The sequence below is a fragment of the Calliopsis andreniformis genome, chromosome 3 (genome assembly GCF_051401765.1).
Source record: "Calliopsis andreniformis isolate RMS-2024a chromosome 3, iyCalAndr_principal, whole genome shotgun sequence".
In the NCBI taxonomy this organism is placed as follows: domain Eukaryota; kingdom Metazoa; phylum Arthropoda; class Insecta; order Hymenoptera; family Andrenidae; genus Calliopsis; species Calliopsis andreniformis.
This window is the reverse complement of record NC_135064.1, coordinates 8,078,487-8,101,216: the sequence shown is the minus strand read 5'-3', so window position 1 is coordinate 8,101,216 and position 22,730 is coordinate 8,078,487. Positions and strand designations below refer to the sequence as shown.

At 36.9% G+C, this 22,730-nt stretch overlaps 2 protein-coding genes across 2 annotated transcripts; both read left to right on the top strand.

Moving 5' to 3' along the window:
- Positions 1 to 9,427: 9,427 nt before the first annotated feature.
- LOC143177270 (uncharacterized) lies at positions 9,428 to 10,852 on the top strand. The gene has a single exon (XM_076375134.1). It carries the CDS (start codon positions 9,428 to 9,430, stop codon positions 10,850 to 10,852), a length of 1,425 nt encoding a protein of 474 aa, XP_076231249.1.
- A 78-nt stretch (positions 10,853 to 10,930) lies between these two features.
- LOC143177269 (uncharacterized) lies at positions 10,931 to 14,731 on the top strand. Its single transcript, XM_076375133.1, has one exon. It carries the CDS (start codon positions 10,931 to 10,933, stop codon positions 14,729 to 14,731), a length of 3,801 nt encoding a protein of 1,266 aa, XP_076231248.1.
- Positions 14,732 to 22,730: the final 7,999 nt, after the last annotated feature.

The window sequence follows — 22,730 nt, the reverse complement described above, 5'->3', positions numbered from 1 at the left end:
AATCTTGCTTGAATAATTAGTATTACTTGCATTAAATGATTCCCTTGACATTATTTAAATAATTTGTGATTTATATTTGAAGCGTTCTTTAAATAAATTCTATAATTTTGCTTTTTATCTACTAAACCTTTTATAATAAATGGAGGTACGGTTACGAAATTGATTTATAGCTGTAATTAAAAAATCACGTTTTTATAATTGTGTCATTTTTTAAGTACATGTCCGATATGTACGTAAATTTAACAAATTTTCGATATCTTTTCTGATTTATGAGTAAAACTATTCATTTTCTTTTTGTGGGATTGTATAAAAGTGATAAGTGATACTGTGAGATTAATTTTTGTATTATTTGCATGTAAAAATTGCACATTACAAGAAAAACAATTTTATAATAATCATTATTACTCATTTATTAGAGTTAAATAGTTGAAAAATTTTTGTTTTCATTCTAATAGTGACGTTTTTATTAAATATTACATAGTTTTTCCATATATTGCTATCTGCCATTTTTAATTTTTTAATTGGTCAATCCTTTTTTTGTTTCTATCGATACGAGAAACAAATATGATGTTTATTTTAGAATTGCAATATTTTAATCCTGAAAATTGTTTCTCTGAAATTTGTATTTATTTACTCCACATTGTTGAGTATAGGTGCACAAATGTATTTTTAGGAGTGCTTAGCCACGTTGATTTTTCCCTTTTGTCGAAAGAAAAGCTGTAATAGGGAGCTTTTCAACAAAACTGCAGGCAGCCTAGGCTATTAAATTGTTTCTTTTTTCTAAATGCTTTCAATTCATACCAATACAATTTATTTGATATCACTGCTTCTAATAGAACGTGCTCAGTCCAAGAACAAATGCACTAATCATTAGAATTGTGAAATTTTATTTAAATTATGTCAGTATAAATAGAAAGCATTTAAAAAAAAGAAATAATTTTTTTATTTCGACAAAAAACAAAAAGGCAACAGATTCGTATAATAATTGTCTAAGAAATTTCGCAACTCTGGTGATGTCAAAACAGCAACCAATTTCAAACAATTTATACCAACAAAACTGTCCACCTGACCGAAATAAAATTTTTACAATGAATAATATGCACAATAAATTATACAGGAAACATAGATCTGTCTGTATTTATCAATAAATAAAAGGGCAACATGGTGTTCTTCACGTTCATATTACTGCATTATGGCATGCTAACATCGTTCATTTCGCCAGCAATAATTGTATGTACCTACATATCAATGGTTTAGTTTTTTTGAAATTTCAATAAACAGTAAAGAAATAAAAACTTATTGATGAGAATGTTAAATTTCCACTCTTTTTTTTAATCGAGAACTAATTACGACGTCTGACGTTCTAACAATTTATTTTAAAACATTAGTACCAAATTTCATAAAAATCCGGTGGTCTCTGCTAAAACCCTTTTACAACTGTTAGTAAACGTGAAATGTGTCTGACTTGACACTTATTTTACTGTTGGAATGCAGTGGTCAGGTCAGACGCTGCGATGTTAGTAGAATAAGTCAAATCGGACACATTCATGCGCATTTTAGTAGGTGGACATATCTTTAACAAACGCTATTTCACTATTTTTTATTTTTGTCTTATTCTAGCAGGTAGAATCGTCCCTTAAAATTTTGGGTATCCGCCATCGTACACCTTGTATAAGTATCAGCTTTGCATTCCATCATAGTATAGTAAATACCCAAAATGAAATAACCTATTAATTTCCTTAATATCATTCAAAAAAAGTCCAAATTCTAATGTCAGACAAAATATTTATCAAATTTAAATCGTAAAAAACAAGAATGATTATTTTTCGAATGTGTGACCACTCCTATGAAAAAAACTAAATACAAATTAATAAATCATTTATCAGAAGAATAATAATTAATCTTGATTATTTACAGAAAGTCATTTTAAACACAAAAAATCGTTTAGAATGTGCCATTAAACGTAAATGGTTCAAAATCAAAATTCACTTTTCTTCGCTTATTGATATGTATATTTGTACTATATTATAGTACAGTGTAAAGTCATATTATTCGTTTTATATTTATTTAAACTCTGCAGCTTTGAAGTTAAAATTGACCTACTTACTATCCTAATATTAACCCTTTAAATACTCATCAAAAGCAAGGTCTATTTATTTTATTATTCGTAATGCTTGTATTTGTCATAAATAACATGAAAACGTATATCACTTCCTTTTTAGGAGAGATTTATCACTTATATATTTATTGTTTGAACGTACGATACATATGTACGAACACATAAATAATTAATAAGAGTCGCTGTATTTATGTCACTAAAAAGAATCCTGTAATTTGTACCTTTTCATGTGTGTAAATATAATCCCTTGATAATGCATTTCATAGATAACTGTTATACACACATATAACAGCTATAACAGTCGCATAGGATCGATCGTCACCCCAAAATCTGTGTCGTTCGAATGATTTGCAGTTGCCGGATGTTCAGGTGGTGGCAGAGATAACCGCGACACCGCGATAAATTCACGGTACGTTTTCTGTTTTACTGCGACATTCATTAACCAGCTGGCGAGGAATGAAAAATGCAGCGGCCGACATAAACGGGTACAAAAGTGCTCAGCTTGGGCGGACAATGTTGCGAGGTATGAGGGAAACGAGGAGGTGGGATACGCGAGGGAAACAAATCTAACAACTGGATGAATGAGGACGCTGCAGGGATCGTTGATGTTCAGAAGGTCGCGGAGAGGAAAGTGGACCGGAAGGGGAAACAAAAATTCCTTTGGAGGCAGATAAACTTCGGCTCGGATGACGGTGATGAAGCTCACGAAGTACCGAGTCAATACTACAGAATTCTTTGAGCAGCGGAGTAAAGGAGCTAGAATTCTTCTTAATGAAGGGTTGGTGTACTGATGAGCTTTGCAAAGTTTCAATTAAGACACGATGTTGGTTTCTGTACATACTTCCTGCTATGTTGTTGGGTGTCATTCAGATTTTTCAGACTTGCAAGATACTTATTTCTTTATTCATATAATATAGTGTTACCTTATAGTGTTACCTTACAGTTACATATTGATACATCGATCATATTTTAGTTTTAAGTCACTAGCTGGCTTTTGTATCTTGCCTTTTTTCTTTGTAGTTTTATGTCATATTAATTATTCTATTTTGTTTTAAACAATTTGATTATATATTACATTTAATAGTCTGATTTCTTTGAGGAAATGTAGCAAGTCATGCAGTTGTTGTCTTTAACGTTATTCTTGAGACTAAGAAGCTTCGATCGTATCTGTCGTACTGTGGGTCTGGTTCTTTTGTAACTAGGTCCACGTACGCCTTCCTGCGAAGTGGCCTAATCTATTTTCGTTAGTATGTAAGTTTCGTAGTATGTAAGTTTACTAACTGTAGTAAAAATTTTAGCAAAAGTTGGTTACATGGAGTTGTGCTGATTGTTTCCAAGTTGCTTCCAAATTAAAGGATTGTAAAGCAAATTGACTTTTAAATATTCTTTCATATCTTTCCTGGATATTTTATTGCTATTGTTTGGTATTGTCTCTTCTGCAGCTTCTCTAATTACTCGGTTTGCTTTTTCATTGTTACGTATGCTTTTCGATTAAGTTACAAATTAATATGTATTCTGGTACCTTCTTTAAGATTAATTTTTTAATTAAAATACCATATAAGCATTGACAATACGAAGCTCACTGTATTTGCTCTTACAATGGCACTACCTCTCCTGTTTCAGATTTAAGATTTCATATAGATTTTATGTAGAATCTTATACGAATATTCTTTAATTTTGAATACAGAAAGTAATCAGTACTCCCCTTGAACCATGAAAGAATTATATTAAGAAAATAATTATAATATGTAAATACTGTTACTTGTATTACTAAACACATACATTTATTTTATATGTTTACCTCACTCATACTCATATTAGCTCCACATTTAAATAATAGAAAGAGATATTTTAACTGATACACTGAAATTTACACAGAATAGGAAAATAGAAGCTATGAAAATCTTCTGTTTCAAGTATAATTCTCGAAGCTAATTTAAATCATACATTCCGAATACATTTCATTTGTACACTCTGTATTTCATCTTTTCGTTCTAATGACTTTACATCTACCAATAAGCTTTCAGCTCGTTTCGGAAATATCACTTTTCAAGCAATCACTATATCTATTCATTACACTTCCATAATTATTATTTGAATATTATCTTCATTAACCTTAATTACATTTAAAATGAGTTACTATTTCTCAGAGGTCTAACTATTCAAATTGTTATTATATTTATTTATTTTATATAAATTATATCCTAACTCCAAGGAAATCTACACTTTCAAATTTATTCTCCATAAAGGTTAAATTTTTTTAGAATTAATTGTTATCTGATATACCATCAAAGTCACCGCTAGAACAAAGCATCCACCATTTAATTATCGAAAATAATAATCACAGGAAACGAAATTCAAAACTATCACCTGGCTCGATAATTTTGAAAAAGTTTTATCCTTGTTCCCAGAATTAGCTCGGGTTAAAAGACTAGGTAAGGGCTTGTTAGCTAATGAGGGAATTTTAAATCTCCAGAAAGAATGATAGCAGTTCCGTACTAGAATAATTACATGCCGCTGCGCTCTCGTAATCCCAACTAAAAATTTTGCAGCTTGTAAAAAATGCAGTGGTCTCTATAGAAACACGAAAATCTCTGACAATGCTTCACGAGCCAAGAATCGTTATAGTTCACTTGTCAAGGCAGCTTGACTTGCTTCTCGTTTACACCCTCGTGTTTCCATCGTTACAACCCGTTGATTTTTGTGTGTACACGTTTATATCTGTACCTAATTATCATATAACATCTTGAAAATTTACAATGACTCTAGTAAATTTAGACATCATTGTCATAAATCTTTAATCATGTCTTACAAAAAGTATATCAATCGGAGCTAATTGTATTAATTTTGTTATCATTTTGCATAAGTGTTATTCTGAAATTTATAATTTAAAATACGTACACTCAGTACAAACGATTCTGCCTGCACTGACACTTCCTCTCTCTCTCTTTCTCTTTCTTACATAAGAGTTGCTGAATAAGAGAGAGTGAAAAAGAGAAAGTCTAGACTAGAATTGTTTGAGTTGTTCGCGCATACTCTAGAGTAGGGTTGCATAATATCTCAGATAAGCCCAATAACCAACTGTAACTGCACCCAAATCATAGCAGCTATCTGCACCAGGAACATTCCTCCTACCTCAGGGATTGACTGACTAGCAAGGACCCGAAACTCAAAGAACAATATCATAAAAGCTAAAAATCGAACTAGACCTTAGCAATCCAAAGTATACAATTCTACATTTCTTATCATATTTCGACGCAAGTACTACCAATCGATTCCTTATGTTTTTCCAATGAGAATTATATAAAACACGACACAGTTTGGATGGTTTATACAAAAGTTACGTATAAAAGCGATTTACACGATTTTAACCTACCTTCATTAAAAATGGTCCAATTTACATAGAATTTGGTAATATTTTAATCAGCAGAACATAAGAAATTCATCTGCATCATCCTTATAATGAGAGCACGTATAAGAACAAAATTGATACAGTAAACCTTCCTATAACACGGTACTTTCATGACGCGGAGCAAAAATTACGACGGGTGGTAGTTTTAAAACACGATCTCTCTGTAATATTTACTCTTTTATATTTGAAATTAATGGAGAAATCTACTCTTTTCCATATGACACGGCATTAGTTATTCTAATTTACACTAATTCTGACTTTCTCATAACGTGGTATCCATATAACACAGTACAAATTAATCGCATTATAGGAGGGTTGACTATAAACCAACAAAGAGTCCTCCTCAAGACTAGTGTTATGAGCGAAAATATTCATTGCTACTTATTGAAAATCTCTAATTTTTGTTACATTTTTTCAGAAATAGTACACATGAATCCCTTATATTCGTCTGATAAAAATGATACCACATGACACAATTTAATTGGATCACTCCCAATCATCTGTTCCATACCGGAAGGTGCCCAAGTGCACTTAGGCGTTACAGACGGTACCGCGTATTAAAAATCCAAAATGTTTACTAATCAGTTTTGATCATTTCTATAAATGCATTGGTCGTACTCTCTCGACGACTCTGATACCAGACACAATTGCACTTGCGTCAGTTACGTGATCGGAACAGCCCTGATGCAGTTAGGCGTTAGGGATCTCGTTACCCTTGTATTATCCCGCATGCAAATTTAACAGCAAACTTTACTTTTAAAAATCCCCCAAAGATGGAAGAATGAAGTCCAATGCTGTTAAATTGCATGATCTCGAAGGCTACTTGGGGTTGCCAAACCAAGAAACGCTGTACGAATATAATCAAATTATTATTTTAATAGCCTATATAGCGCAAAAATGTCTTAAAGACATTCAGCAATGTTCTAAAAATGTCCAAAAGCCATTTTTGAAATGTCCGAAGTTACAAAATCATGATCTTTAAGACGTCTTACAAACGTTTTCGGAAATCTTTAAGACGTAAGCTATCAGATATTTTTAAAACGTCCAAATTAAGTCCAAAATTGTAAGAGATTTAGACTTAAAATACAGATGAAACAAACATCTTGAAGATGTCATGTGCAAAGTGGGAATAAATTTTCACAAATTACATGCGTTGTTGTACCGTATAGCGTTGCATAATTGATTTTCTGTGTCTCTAGAGTCTACATATACTGACTAACAGAAACGACTAAAAAGCCTGCTCCTGCAAACGCACAAAAGCTTTAAATGTAATTTCGAAATGGTACTTATTACACATATATTATACAACATCGGATGTACGAGAAATTAAAAGTCATTAAATGTATGTGTAAGTGCATGCCAACACAATCTACGCTATTTACAACAAATAAATGTAATCCACCCAACGTGATGCAGCGAATGTTCGTTTGCTGACTATTTGCATTGTAGAAAAATAAACAAACAGATATGCGAGCTAATTATCTGCTAACAGTGTTCTGAAATCACGTTTTCTGACAGATTATTCCATTTCAAATAAACTCAACTTTAATTCTGTTTTTGCTTCTTTAGCGTTAAAATTATATTACGAAAATAAATGAATGTTTGAATTGAAAACATGAAAATTATTATCTTCGAAGTATTCATATTATTTACAGTTTCCTCATGATTTAACTAAATATATGCTTCCTGTTACTTCAATCATCCCAAATTTCTTTTCTTTTTTGTTTGTTACTAATATTATTCTCACGTTCTTTTTGTATCAACTAATGGTGTGTTTAGACCAAGAAAGCAAGTAGTAATTGCCAAATACTCCTGTTTCTCCCATCTTCAACAAATTTAAATTATTATGAATTAATACAATCAACAACTGAATGAAAAAATGCTCATACCACTTGAATTTTGCTGATATAGGGAAAGAACGAGCATTCGCTCGCTTGGTTTAAACGTACCAGAGTAAGGTAAATATTAAAACGTAATATCATCAACGAACTGATTTAAAAAACATGTTTCTTAGATTTTATAAATTCGTTACTAGTGACCAGTTGCTAGATTAATATGATATATCCCAATTGTTCCGAAAAGGGATAATATATTTATACATTTTTTTCTTATTTTAATTAGTAGAATATATTGATATCGTTTTTTGGGAAAGACAATAAGTAAAGATTATATTTCAATGGAAACATGCATATTATATTACTGAAAATTAAAATTCGCTTGCTTATTGAAATATATAACTACTCGTATTAGGCATAAATATTTTAAACATTATATTTTTGCATTTCGTTCGTCCTCCTTACCTAACAAGTTTCAAAACTACTCCAAAAAAAAGAATTAGAGAATTTCATTTTTGAAAATTACATATCTCTTTAATTCAGCAAACTGTTTCTTGTTAGAGAATATTGATAAAATAATTCTACAAAGAATATTCGAATCAAACAGAATTAAAGAAAATGAACTAGACTAATGGCGTTGCAATCAATTCTAAAGGAAGCGTTGCCCATAACGTAAACCACACTACTAATAGGCTATAATGTGTTAGCTTACATTATACCAGGTGACCCGATTTGATCAAACGAATCGGACGTTTGGTATAGAACGGATATGAAACCTAGAAATATGATTGATCACGGATATCCAAGAATCTTTAAGTATTTAAAAAATAATTAGAGTAACAGGATTCAATATTATTTATTTTTTGTATTGTGTTCCGTTCGAAGAGGCAAACGCATTTATTGCTGCCAGATGTGGAAATCCGAATTCTTTAAGGACTTGCTTATTCATTCATATTTCTAAAAATCCACATCTGGCCGAATAAAGTAATTTCGTGCTTTCTTCGAGCGGAGTGTTCCTCCCTAATAACCATCGAAGGCCGTATTGCCCCGCAATCGGTGCCTTCGCCAGCTCATCCTTTTCGGACTTGTAGGATCGGAGCTGACTAGCGGGACAATACGGCCATAAAAAGATCCGGAAAATACGCGCGTGGGCCCGCTCGAGCCACGCTATTCCGGGGTTCGTTCTTCCTCCCCAATCTTCGCGGCCTTCGACATGAAGGCGAGGTCTCCTCCACCTTCATCGCGAGGAGATCGGGGGCGGTTCCTTTGCCCCGTCAGGGTGACAAGGAGGATCGTCCTTCTTTCGGTCGAAGGCCAATTAATATCGATTTTTGTTTCATCGTGCAAAATCGGTGACGCCCTTAGAGTCGGGCGTTTTGGGGGTTGTAAGGGGATGAAGAGCGAACTCCGAAAAAAAATCGAAACCAGAAGATCAAACGTCGTCATTCGGACTAGTTGATTTCAAAACAGAAGATAACACGTCAGCATTCGGACGAGTTGATTTCTAACGTAACGACAGGGGATCGCAAGTCATCGTTCGGACTTGTCGATTTTTTAACTTAACGAGTCATCGAATCGGACTCTTCCATCTTTTAGTCATTTTACACTTTATCGTCGAGGTCTATCCGAAGTAATTTGAAACAGTTACTCAATATTAACTTGGCGAGTGACAACCCGAGATTCGCGAGACGAAATCGCGAACCGTACATTTTATGGTCCTTCGAGCCGGATACGACCTGCTGGATGTGCACAGTGAACGAGTTAAAGTGTAAAGGTGATTGAACATTTGTCTGGACATCACTGGATTGAAAGTCAAGTCGACTTGGACGCTTTCGAGAAGTCAACTTCGGACAATCGAGTTCAACCCACCGGACTTATTGGACATTGGGATTGAGGAAGCTAAATCATCCATTCGCTTGGAGTCATCGTCTGCACCAACGTTCGGCATCAGTGCAACCAGGCAAGACTACGTCAAGGTAGGCTCGTAATCACGAAGTACCGATCGACACCTTTTCGTTTTTGATTCCTTCCTCTGTCCTTACCTCGATTTTTGCTTAAATCATGGCGACCGCTAACCTTGAGGCAAATGCTAACCAAGTCACCAAACGCATACGTGACTTGAAACAGAAACGAAAGTATTTCAAGGCACAAGTTACGTCCTTAAGTAATTTTGTCGAGAAATACATGGATTCGGAGAAAGAACGTGTAAAATTACAAGAGCGGATCGAACGATTACGGAATTTGTTTACGGCGTTCAATGCGAATATAGACGAGTTAGTTCTGCTTGAAGACAATTTCGAAGAAATAGAGAGCGAGCGCGAAGATGTGATGAATGCATACGATGATGCATTAGCAGCCGCGATCGTTTTACAAAGGTCATTGCAAGATGCGTCGAATATTCCGGAACGATATCCATCCGTACGTGATTCCCCAGCGCCGTCCGGCTCATCGTTTTCCTTACCGGTTCGTCTACCGAAAATCGACTTACCCAAGTTCGACGGCCGCATCGAAAAGTGGGTAACGTTTAAGGATGCGTTCAATACGATGATCCATTCGCAACCCGGATTGAGTAATATACAAAAACTAAATTATTTACGACTGTCTCTTTCCGGAAGAGCCGAAATAGCTATCGGCGCATTTACTATTAGCGAGGATAATTACGAAGCCGCGTGGAAACATCTGGTCGAGATATACGACAACAAGCGTGCTCTCGTTCTGCGTCACGCCGCGCTCTTACGCGATACCCCCATGATGACAGACGATTCATCGGAATCGGTTCGAGATCTCGCAAGTTATATGCAACTTCACGTGCGTTCGTTGCAAGCCTTGGGACGTTCGTGGGCAGATATCGGTAATGATATCCTCGTGAGTATCGTAATTTCGCGGATGTCGAAGGAAACGCGCAAGACCTGGGAGCGAACGCTATCCGATACTAAGGTACCCAAAATTGAGGACATTTTTAAGTTCTTGCACATAACGTCGCATCAGTGCAAGGATTACGAATCTGTGTCGTATGCGAAGCACACATCGACTTTTAAATCGGACGCGTTTAAGAACCACGAGCGAACACCGATAACGTCGGTAAAAACAAATCGCATGCGTAATCCTCCACCGTCATCATCGCGATTAAATCAACGCCAACAGACGTTTGTTACCACCGCGAACTCACAACCGTCAAATTTGCGACGTGTAGAAACGCGAGCTGCACAATCGCAGAAACTCGGAACACAAGCAACAGACAATTGTAAAATCTGCAACAATGGACCGCATGCGACATTTAATTGTAAAATGTTTGTAAGCCTCCCAATCGAAAAACGTATTGAGGCAGCGCGAAAGGCTCGATTATGTCTTAATTGCTTGCTGGACGATCATACGACCGAGGAATGCAAGGCAGGCAAATGTCGCGTCTGTAACCAAATGCATAACACGCGATTGCATTATGATGCAGCGTCGCGATCAGCATCCCCGTCTCAGCAACACTCGTGACTAGACCAAACAATCAACAGTCCCCGAATTTTCGCGTCCAAGAGTACGTCTAGCGCCGAGGGATCGACCCACGGAGTAATGCCTACCGCCATCGTTACCGTCTTCGATCGCGACCAACGGTTAATCGAAGGTAGGACCCTGTTGGACACGTGCTCAAACGCAAATTTTATCACCGAAAATTTTGCGGCAAAATTACGGCTTCCCACAAAGAAGCTCAACGTGGCCATCGAAACATTGAACGAGTTGAATACCGTCACGAGCAAACTCGTTCAAGCAACAATCAAGTCACGGACATCGAATTATCAACGCAGCCTGACTTTTTTTGTAATCCCGCGGATTTCGAGTCAGTTGCCAAACGTACAAATTAATCGAACGACGATTCAGATCCCGGCTAACATAAAGTTGGCAGATCCGAATTTTCATAAACCCGCAGCCATCGACATGCTTATCGGCACAGGTCCGACTTTGACCTGTCTAAGCATCGGGCAAATCCATCTCAACCAACATTGCGACGAGGTTCTCGTCTTACAAAAGACGCAACTGGGATGGATCATCGGGGGGAGTGTTCCAGCCATCCAACCACGGACAACTCGGAAGACATTCGTCACCGCGGTGAACTTCGACCTGAAACAGTTTTGGGAAATTGAAGAAGGTCCACGACAGCGGCATTTCTCCACGGAAGAACAGCTTTGCGAAAAACATTTTTCGACCCACGTTCGACGCGACTTAACAGGACGTTATGTTGTTGCACTGCCGTTCAACGGAAATAAAGAGAATCTGGGAGATTCACGATCGCACGCGTTGAATCGATTCTTAGCATTAGAACGCAAGTTTCTACGCAACCCTGATTTGATGCAAGGATACTCAGCCGTTATTCAAGAGTATATTGCACTTGGCCATATGAGCCAGGTAGACGCACCTGACGCACCCGAGTTCTACCTGCCTCACCACGCGGTCATGAAACCCACGAGTTCAACGACGAAGATTCGGGTAGTTTTTGACGGCTCAGCGAAAACCACCTCCGGAATATCATTAAACGATACGCAACTCGTGGGTCCTACCATCCAGGACGATATTTTTTCTTTATTATTACGGTTTCGTATACACGCATACGTGATAACCGGTGATATAGAGAAGATGTACCGACAATTCATCGTACGACCAGAGGATCGGCGTTATCAACGGATTTTGTGGAGGAACGATCGCAACGAGATATCAACCTATCAATTAAATACTGTCACTTTCGGACTTTCATCGGCTCCATTCCTCGCTATCCGATGTTTACATCAGCTCGCGGACGATGAGAGAAACAGCTGTCCGAAGGCTGCCAGTATCCTGAAGCAGGATCTATACGTGGACGATCTTCTGACCGGCGCATCATCCTACGATGAAGCATTAGGATTACGAAACGAGATAATCGATCTCCTTCAACGTGGAGGCCTTAATATTCGTCAATGGGTATCGAACGACCCACGCCTACTATCAGGATTGTCTGAAGATCAGATACATCCCAAGTTCTTCGGGGAAATCGATGGAATCAAAACGCTTGGAATCACGTGGAACGCACGCCAAGATTCGATTAATTATTCGGTTAACCTCCCATCGTCGAAGAAACACACGAAACGTACCGTACTGTCGTCAATTGCGAAGATTTTTGACCCTCTAGGTTTGCTCGGACCGATTACCATCACGGCAAAAATTTTCATGCAACGACTTTGGCAACTGAAACTCGACTGGGACGAGTCTTTACCGACCAACCTCCATACGGAATGGACAACTTACGAAGAGGAACTTCAGCGATTAAATAACGTAACATTCGAACGTCATGTTGCGCAACGCATGGGTCACCGAGTCGAGTTACACGGATTTTGCGACGCTAGCGAACGCGCATATAGCGCGTGCTTTTTCGTTCGATCCATCGATAAGCGAGGTCATATAAAATCAAGTCTGCTGTGTGCGAAATCGCGAGTCGCACCTTTGAAGACTGTCAGTCTCGCAAGATTGGAATTATGCGGCGCTACCCTCTTAACGTCACTGTATGTATCGGTCCGCGAAGCGTTAAATTGCAACATCGATCGCGTATGTCTGTGGACAGATTCAACTATTGTGTTGAATTGGTTACAAAGGCCACCGGGTACATTGAAAACGTTTGTCGCAAATCGAGTTGCAGAAATCCAAACGAAAACGGAGGTTTCAATTTGGCGACATATTCGATCTAATGACAACCCGGCCGACTTATCATCGCGAGGGATCACGGCATCAAGATTCTTGACCAACAAACTTTGGTACTGCGGACCTAATTGGCTCACTAGCGTTGAATCGGATTGGCCAGAATCTGTGTTCGAGTCATCGTCAGACGTTCCGGAATCGCGAAAAATCACGTGCTTAGCAACATCCACCGAAACTAGCGACCAGATTTTTAACCGGTTTTCTTGTATTGTCAAACTCCGTCGGATAATCGCATATTGTTTTAGATTTCGTAACCGGAAAACCGGACCTCTTACAATCGATGAAATCCGAAATGCAAACGACTGTATCATTCGCACAGTTCAAGCATCGACATTTTCATCGGACATTCAAAATTTAAAGGCCAATACAGAATTACATCCGAAGAGCAAGCTTTTATCGTTGCATCCATTTCTAGATGATAAGGGAATTTTGCGTGTCGGAGGCCGACTTCGAAATTCAAATTTACCGTTTTCTCAGAAACATCCAATTCTATTGCCGAAAAATAATCATATCACGGAATTAATTATTCGTCGAGCACATGTACAAAATTATCACGCAGGCATAACATCAACATTGTACACCGTACGACTGCAGTATTGGCCTATCGATGGTAAAAACATTACACGTAAAATCGTCCGGCATTGCGTCAAGTGTTTTCGCGTCAACCCACCTACGGTAAATTACGTAATGGGTAATCTGCCAGCTAATCGAATCACCGAAGCTCGACCGTTCCACAATTGCGGTGTCGATTATTGTGGACCTTTTTACATGAAAGAAAAGCGTTATCGAAACCGTACGCGAATTAAGATTTACGTCGCGGTATTTATTTGTTTCGCTACAAAGGCTATTCATTTAGAAGTCGTGAGCGATCTAACGACCGAAGCTTTTCTCGCCGCGTTAAAACGATTCATCGCACGACGAGGAATTTGTCGTAATGTCTATTCTGACAACGGCTCAAATTTTATTGGCGCTCAGAATGAATTGACCGCGCTTCACGAAACCCTACGCGACGACAAAGGGATGCGTCGATTTCTTGATGAAAAAGAAATCTCTTGGCATTTCATGCCAGCCTTGTCACCTCATTTCGGCGGGTTATGGGAAGCAGCCGTGAAATCGTTTAAGCATCACCTGAAGCGGGTCGTCGGTGAAGAATTATTCACGTACGAACAATTTATTACTTTTGTGACAGAAATCGAGGCTATCCTGAACTCCCGTCCTTTAACTCCTTTATCATCTGACCCAAACGATCCAGTCGCTCTGACTCCTGGACATTTTTTGATCGGCGCTTCATTAACGAGCTTGCCAGAAGCTGATTTCACATCTACACCGACGAATCGGCTGTCAAATTGGCAGCACATCCAAAAGGTGAAACAAGATTTTTGGTCAAGGTGGTACAAGGAATACATTAACCACTTAAACGTTCGACATAAGTGGACAAAGGGTTCGCACGAAATCAAAATGGGAACCATTGTCGTTCTCAAGGACGATCATCTGCCACCGCTGCAATGGAATCTCGGGCGAATCATCGAGGTCCATCCGGGCGAAGATGGCATCATTCGTACGGTCACCGTTCAGACGTCAACCGGAATTTACCGTCGAAACGTTAAACGTCTGGCACCCCTTCCAATCCACAATGTGACATCAGGATAAAGACAATTATTAGTCGATATTTTAGCGATAAGTAATATTAATAATATATTTGTATTATACGCCGTTTAACATTGCATAACGGAACGACCGTTCGAGTTCCGATTTATTGTAGAATATCGAGTAAGGTATTGATCAACTTAATTGATCAACGGGGGGAGCATGTTCCGTTCGAAGAGGCAAACGCATTTATTGCTGCCAGATGTGGAAATCCGAATTCTTTAAGGACTTGCTTATTCATTCATATTTCTAAAAATCCACATCTGGCCGAATAAAGTAATTTCGTGCTTTCTTCGAGCGGAGTGTTCCTCCCTAATAACCATCGAAGGCCGTATTGCCCCGCAATCGGTGCCTTCGCCAGCTCATCCTTTTCGGACTTGTAGGATCGGAGCTGACTAGCGGGACAATACGGCCATAAAAAGATCCGGAAAATACGCGCGTGGGCCCGCTCGAGCCACGCTATTCCGGGGTTCGTTCTTCCTCCCCAATCTTCGCGGCCTTCGACATGAAGGCGAGGTCTCCTCCACCTTCATCGCGAGGAGATCGGGGGCGGTTCCTTTGCCCCGTCAGGGTGACAAGGAGGATCGTCCTTCTTTCGGTCGAAGGCCAATTAATATCGATTTTTGTTTCATCGTGCAAAATCGGTGACGCCCTTAGAGTCGGGCGTTTTGGGGGTTGTAAGGGGATGAAGAGCGAACTCCGAAAAAAAATCGAAACCAGAAGATCAAACGTCGTCATTCGGACTAGTTGATTTCAAAACAGAAGATAACACGTCAGCATTCGGACGAGTTGATTTCTAACGTAACGACAGGGGATCGCAAGTCATCGTTCGGACTTGTCGATTTTTTAACTTAACGAGTCATCGAATCGGACTCTTCCATCTTTTAGTCATTTTACACTTTATCGTCGAGGTCTATCCGAAGTAATTTGAAACAGTTACTCAATATTAACTTGGCGAGTGACAACCCGAGATTCGCGAGACGAAATCGCGAACCGTACATATTGTAACATCTTAGAAAAGTAAATAAATATTTTAATGAGCAGAGAATTAATAATTCGATTTATATATGTGGAAATTTTGGCAAGAAATTATATTCTTATTATTTAATAGCTTCTTATAGATAATAGTATGTTGAATGTTGAATTAAAGTAAAACCAGTTCCATTTCTAAATATATTTACAAAAGCATGATAATATAAAATTATTTACTAGCAATTGTAAATTGAAATTTCTCCAAAATTTCATTAACACCAATGTCGGACTGGATACATTTGATGTAAAATTGAGAGAATTTGAAAACTAAAGAAACTGGAAAGTTACTATATTCCTATCGCCTGGTAATTTCAAAAGTCAATATCATTTGAATGAAGCGTTTGAAAGCATACTTCTAGAGGAAAAATTCTCTTGTTTTAAAGGGTTAAATTCATATTTCAGGTCTGTTCATTTAATCCAGAAACACCCTGTAGAATGCTGTGCCGCGGAGATCTATTTTTAGCATTACATTTTTATTACTGAGTGTGTTTCAGCAAAATTTTTCGTCTATTATTCCAAAGGATTCGAACTATCGTGTTATAAAAGAAAATCCAACTTTAACGCGCTTAATTTTCCAGCAGAAAGACGCAGATTCGTCTTAAGGAAAACGAACATCCTCATTCGGCGAACGAAAGGAGCTTGTTTAAAGAAAATCGATTGAAAAAGAAAAGGAATACTGCTCGCTAGTCACGGCGCGGCGGCGCCAGGAAAAGCATAGTGAAGAAAGAGAGACGGAAACACAGTGTGGCTAAGAAAGTAGGATTTTTCGAGGTTAGATCTTTCAAGGAGATAGCTGCTGTCTGACAAAGCCTGTACGTGACCACTTGTACCCGAGAAACTTTCCCTTGTATCTTTGACCACCAACACGACATCGCGTGTACCTCTTTCCATTTTCTCCTATCCCCTCCCCCTCCCCTATTCTCGTTTCGTTCAAGATAAGAACGCCACCCAAGGTCCTGCTCTAAATAGCGAACGGTACCTGACCTTCCGACCTCGACCCTCGTCGTCAAGGGATGTGAATGTAACAAATCGAATTTTTCCCGCCACCTCGTGTCGATTTCTGATCGTCCTGGGATCTGCAATGATTTCTCGTCAAATTTACTTCGAAACTACCCTATTCGATAAAGTTGTTTCTTCACGTGCACAATTTGAAATTCTCCGAAAGAGTACGACCTTCACCTTTGACCCATTACTTTAGCTACTTTTTCACCCTCCGTGAAAGCTGAGCTGGAAAATTGATTCGCGCTGGATTCATCGAGTTCACTAATTGCGTAATTTGATTGAACTTAGCGAGAGAATAGAAATAGTCCCTTTAGAGTTTGCTGGTAAGAAGAATGCCAATCTGGGGACAATTTTTGTGGAATATGTTATTTGAAAGATCTATGAGATATAAGAATGAGGTAAACTAGAGTGGTACAAAAATATTGAAGTATCAGTGATTATTGTGTTAATTTAATATTGTTTTAGTATAAAATTAAACTATAACAGGATGGATTATGCAGTTGGACCAAGTCACGTCTTTCATCTGGTTGTAATTATAGAAGATTCAATGTTTTAAAATAATCTATTTTTCTATGACAAAATTCTTTCAGCAAACGTAACAGTGTTTCTGTAATGAATAATTGCAACTCTTTTTCAAAAAGAATTGTATATTTTCCTTTTATATAAATGAACTTTCTCATTATTTTGCGGGTGAAACAACATAATGCAGATGCACCATTGTTTTTGTAAGAAGGACTGTGCCATCCAATTATAGAATCTATCCTGTAGAATTGTCTGATATAAATTATTATTTTCAAACTAGTATTATAGTAAAAATGTCACAATCACTACTCATAGTAATATGGTAGTTCATTAACAATAACAAACATAGGATATCATAGATGCATTTTTTAAGATTAATTCATATCGCACACTTGTTTCAATAATGATACGACTAAAAAAGTACGTTTGCCAAAATATACTTTACACCAAACTACTTTATAGTTACTACGATTCTTGAGTTGTGTCATTTTGGAAGGGAATGTGCGATATATTGATAAATCATATTTGTCTCATTACATATCGCTCATTTGCTGCAGCAATAACATAATTAATAAATCATCATTTTTCAAAAAATGAAGAAATAACTTCATTTCAGAGTACAATACAAATTGAAAATTATATCTGACTTGCTGATATGAAAACATTCATTAGTATAGTTCTTTTTCTCTTATAGCTTTATAGTTATCTAAAATAAAAAAGAATGTACGGTTCGCGATTTCGTCTCGCGAATCTCGGGTTGTCACTCGCCAAATTAATATTGAGTAACTGTTTCAAATTACTTCGGATACTCCTCGACGATAAAGTGTAATATGACTAAAGTTGAAGAGTCCGATTCGATGACTCGTTAGGTTAAAAATCGACAAGTCCGAACGATGACTTGCGATCCCCTGTCGTTACGTTAGAAATCAACTCGTCCGAATGCCGACGTGTTATCTTCTGTTTTGAAATCAACTAGTCCGAATGACGACGTTTGATCTTCTCTTTTGAAATCAACTAGTCCGAATGACGACGTTTGATCTTCTGGTTTCGATTTTTTCGGAGTTCGCTCTTCATCCCCTTACAACCCCCAAAACGCCCGACTCTAAGGGCGTCACCGATTTTGCACGATGAAACAAAAATCGATATTAATTGGCCTTCGACCGAAAGAAGGACGATCCTCCTTGTCACCCTGACGGGGCAAAGGAACCGCCCCCGATCTCCTCGCGATGAAGGTGGAGGAGACCTCGCCTTCATGTCGAAGGCCGCGAAGATTGGGGAGGAAGAACGAACCCCGGAATAGCGTGGCTCGAGCGGGCCCACGCGCGTATTTTCCGAATCTTTTTATGGCCGTATTGTCCCGCTAGTCAGCTCCGATCCTACAAGTCCGAAAAGGATGAGCTGGCGAAGGCACCGATTGCGGGGCAATACGGCCTTCGATGGTTATTAGGGAGGAACACTCCGCTCGAAGAAAGCACGAAATTACTTTATTCGGCCAGATGTGGATTTTTAGAAATATGAATGAATAAGCAAGTCCTTAAAGAATTCGGATTTCCACATCTGGCAGCAATAAATGCGTTTGCCTCTTCGAACGGAACAAAGAATATATGTGAATATTGTAGCCTGGATAATGTGTTTTAATTTTTCAACTTTTTGAATGAGTAGTAAATATTTTGTAATAATTGATTTAGGCTTTCAAGAACTTTACTATTTATTTATACTGGTTACAAACACAAACGGTGTTATACCTCACTTGACGAATCATATTTTAATTGTACCTATATAATTGTACAGATTGTTCAGCTACTCTTTCTCTAGTCGGAGAAATTTTAAGGTACGATTCTAGAAGGCAAAGTACAACAAAAATCAAGAACGCTAATAGTGGGTTTAGGGCTTCTTTAATTATTTAAGTATATGCAATTAAAAATTTCATCAAATCCGCCTGAAATTAAACAGATTATCTTACATTCTTGACCGCACTGAATGAATTGAATGGTCATTGCTACTAAAACAACGAATGACTTACCTGATAGAGTCACAGCGAAATTCGACAGTACTTGTCTCGAGTAAGTGATTCTGCGATGCGCTTTGTAGGAAATTGGAGGTTCTTAGTAATAGGAACCGATTCAATCGGTTCAGTTCTCGACTTCCACTTCGACTTCGAAAGAACCGGAAGAATCCCCATCGATCCACCGTACTACCTTCTCCTTCTTCCCACGTACACCGCCCAGTGTTAACCACTTGTTCCAAAACTTAAAAGTGAAAACTTGCTTAGAATGATGGCCCTGACATATATTTCAAGATCACCAAAATCGATGAGGTCGCCCTTTTTGTAAATGATAACTTTGGTAAAGTTATTCTGCGCGTCTGAAAGAATGCTGTAAAATTTAATTTAATACTTTCTATTAAACATTAAATTTTATTTACTATCACTATTTATTGAATTAGTTTCAAGAATGCTGAAGAAATTGAAATAGAACGAAAAATGACTGGAAATGTTATTAGAATCAGCACACAGAAATAGAAAGTAGATAACAGGAGAATCGCTATTGGTATAATCGCATAACTAAGCCTCAAACGCCAAAATAGGACGAAAATTAGAGATAACGAAAGTACATTTGAGGCTTCGTTTCAAAGTTATTCATTGTTGTGAAAATTTCCGTGAGACGTGTTTAACTAGTCGGTATTATTTTACTGTCGATGTGCACTAGCCAAGTCGAGTACAATGTCGCCAGTAGAATAAGTCAGCCGAATGTGCCAGGTCAGACACTTCTGCACATTTTAGGTAAGTAAATCTTTAACAACTAGGGTACTTGGCCATATTTCTGTGCTAGTACATAATTCTGTGTTTTCGGGTTAAAATCATTTATAAAAACTAAACTATTAAACATAAATTGAGGAATTTTTTTTTTATTCAAGTTTAAAATTTTCATTTTAAGAATGATTTCAATCCGAAGGCACAGAAATAGTAAACATAGAACTGTGGACAAGTATCCTAGTTATTAAATATATTATTGTAATAATTCAGGAACGAACCCCAAACACCATTAGTCTTGGTTTTCAATTTATATACTCACAATTCCTGTTGTGTATAATTATTATACAACAAAAGAGTGATCTTTTGCAAAATTTGAAAGTAAAATCAATACCAGTTTTTAGTTTTTGATTCTGAATCTAAGAATCACAAATAAAAGATGTGTATATCATACAACTTAGTAATTAAATTCATCAACGAAATATATATTTATAAAATTCTTACGAAATTAAATTCTAAATGTTTCGCTGACATAGTAGTATAATAATTGACTTCTCATGAAGAACTCTATCACTTTATATGATAGGAATAATCGCATTATCAAATTATAACTTCTTTGTTACCATTTATTTTGTCAACTGTTTCTACTACTGCTATAAGTTAAAAAATAATTATTTGACCTTAAACTATATTAGTTATAATAAAATAGTACCTTGCAATTTTAAGGTGTCAATGGCTAAGTAACATATGTTAATGTTACTAATATTAATACTAACGATAATGCTAATAATAGGTAAGTAACTGAAATTGCGACGTTATACCTAAAATTTACTTATTAATTCACTCATGGTAATTTATGAATTAACAAATTTTGTATTTATCTTCTCTGAATAGATATCAATAGAAACATATAAAACACGTATATGCAATAAAATATTCATATGAAATATAGTTAACCTCCTTAAAAGGGTATGCTAAACGCCCTCTGAAAATCTAAAGTTCATTTTACCAAGAACGGAACTTCGACATTTTTCATAGCTGCTTTCCTTAAATGCGACCTACTTTTGTTGCACGATAATTATATTTAATGTAATACACATGTATACATTGCAAGCATTCTCTTGGTGGCCAAATATAAAATACCTTGAAAGCATTTGTCCCCTTTCCTCGATAAACGTTTTAAATATATTTTTGTTCGTCCGATCTAAAATTGCGTTTAACAAGCTTGCGCGAGACAAACAGCACATACCAACAACAAGGTATCAGAGTTAACGTTCAACTTTAAACACTTTGCCGTGAGTATCACTCGAAAGATCTTATTAGCGGAAGGTCGTGCTAAAATGCTACTATTTAGTGTACCTATGCAATTTCATGCGGGCTGAATATAGAGTCTACAATTTAGTGTTACAGCGCGACTGCGGCTCTCAACTTTCTCTAGCTTTAGAAACTAATACCAAGACTTTGCTTTCATTTACACTTCTTATTAGTATCTACTTGCTTTATTATTAAATATTTCGTTCAAACTGTTTACAGAGGTCAAGAACCTACTTAAATAATTGTCCAACTACCTAGATCATCAAGAAGAAGTTATCAGAATTGAGGTCTAACAAATTTTAATCTTTAAAACAATTAAAGTCTAACCGTGAATAAGAATCTAAGACACATATTGATAATAACTAAGTTATCGCTAAAATATGAACGAAGTCTCCCTCTTAGACAATATAGTAGATATAATTTCAAATAATTCTATTATACTGCAGAATGTTAAATAAAAAGTGTAGATTAGATGTTTAAAATATGGGAGAAACAAGACAAATTTCTAACTTTATTGATTCTGCAGGAAACAGTGCAATCTCCAATTTGTTTTTTCTCGAATATTATTAAATATATGCTTAAAACTCTTTTTCATTGTGACATTTCAATTAATAGAAGTATATATAGTGCAGAGAATAGATTTTTTTAAAGAGTCTTCACGTATTTATAGAAATTTTACGAATTGAATGTTTGAAATATTTACTCATTCAGTAAGTTTTCATTAAATAATAAAGTTAAATAATCAATAATTGAAAGTTTGCATGTGTAACTTCACATTTTATTTCTTCAACTTTGTGAAGAGCATGTTACTGCTACTGTTACATATAGAAAGTATAAAAGAAACCAAAGAACTCTTAAATTTAATTTTAAACTTCCAATTCAAACGGAAAATTAACTAAAAAAAGATTGTTGTTTTGTTGGCAATAGCAATATTTCGTATCAACGAGGAATGATTTACTCTGTGACTATCGCTTAGATATACATATGTATATTATCCTTGCTTTATGCTGTGAGAACCCCTGTTTCAGGAGCATAGTCAAGATATAGAAGGACAGTTCCGTGGCACAATTAAGCTGCAGCTTAAAATGCAGGCTAAAATCGTTAACAGCCTCGTTTCTCAGAGCAATTTAACATCAAAGAAGTCTCCAATGTGACCCCATGCGAGAGTCGTTTGTCGTTTGACAAAGAAACAAAAGCAGAGGAGTACGTCAAGACTTTCGGTATCCAAAAGAGACTCATTAGAATTCGTCCGTCGTTGTTAAAATTCATCGTTACTTCGTTTTCCTTAATAAAAACCGTATGATAATTCGATGAAACAAAATATGAGTGTAAAATTTGTGATTGTAATAGAATATATTTGGAAAATTTCTAATTCATAAA

Excerpts from the sequence above, each read along its gene's own strand:
- LOC143177269 (XM_076375133.1), top strand. The coding sequence starts at position 10,931 with ATGCCTACCGCCATCGTTACCGTCTTCGATCGCGACCAACGGTTAATC.
- LOC143177270 (XM_076375134.1), top strand. The coding sequence starts at position 9,428 with ATGGCGACCGCTAACCTTGAGGCAAATGCTAACCAAGTCACCAAACGC.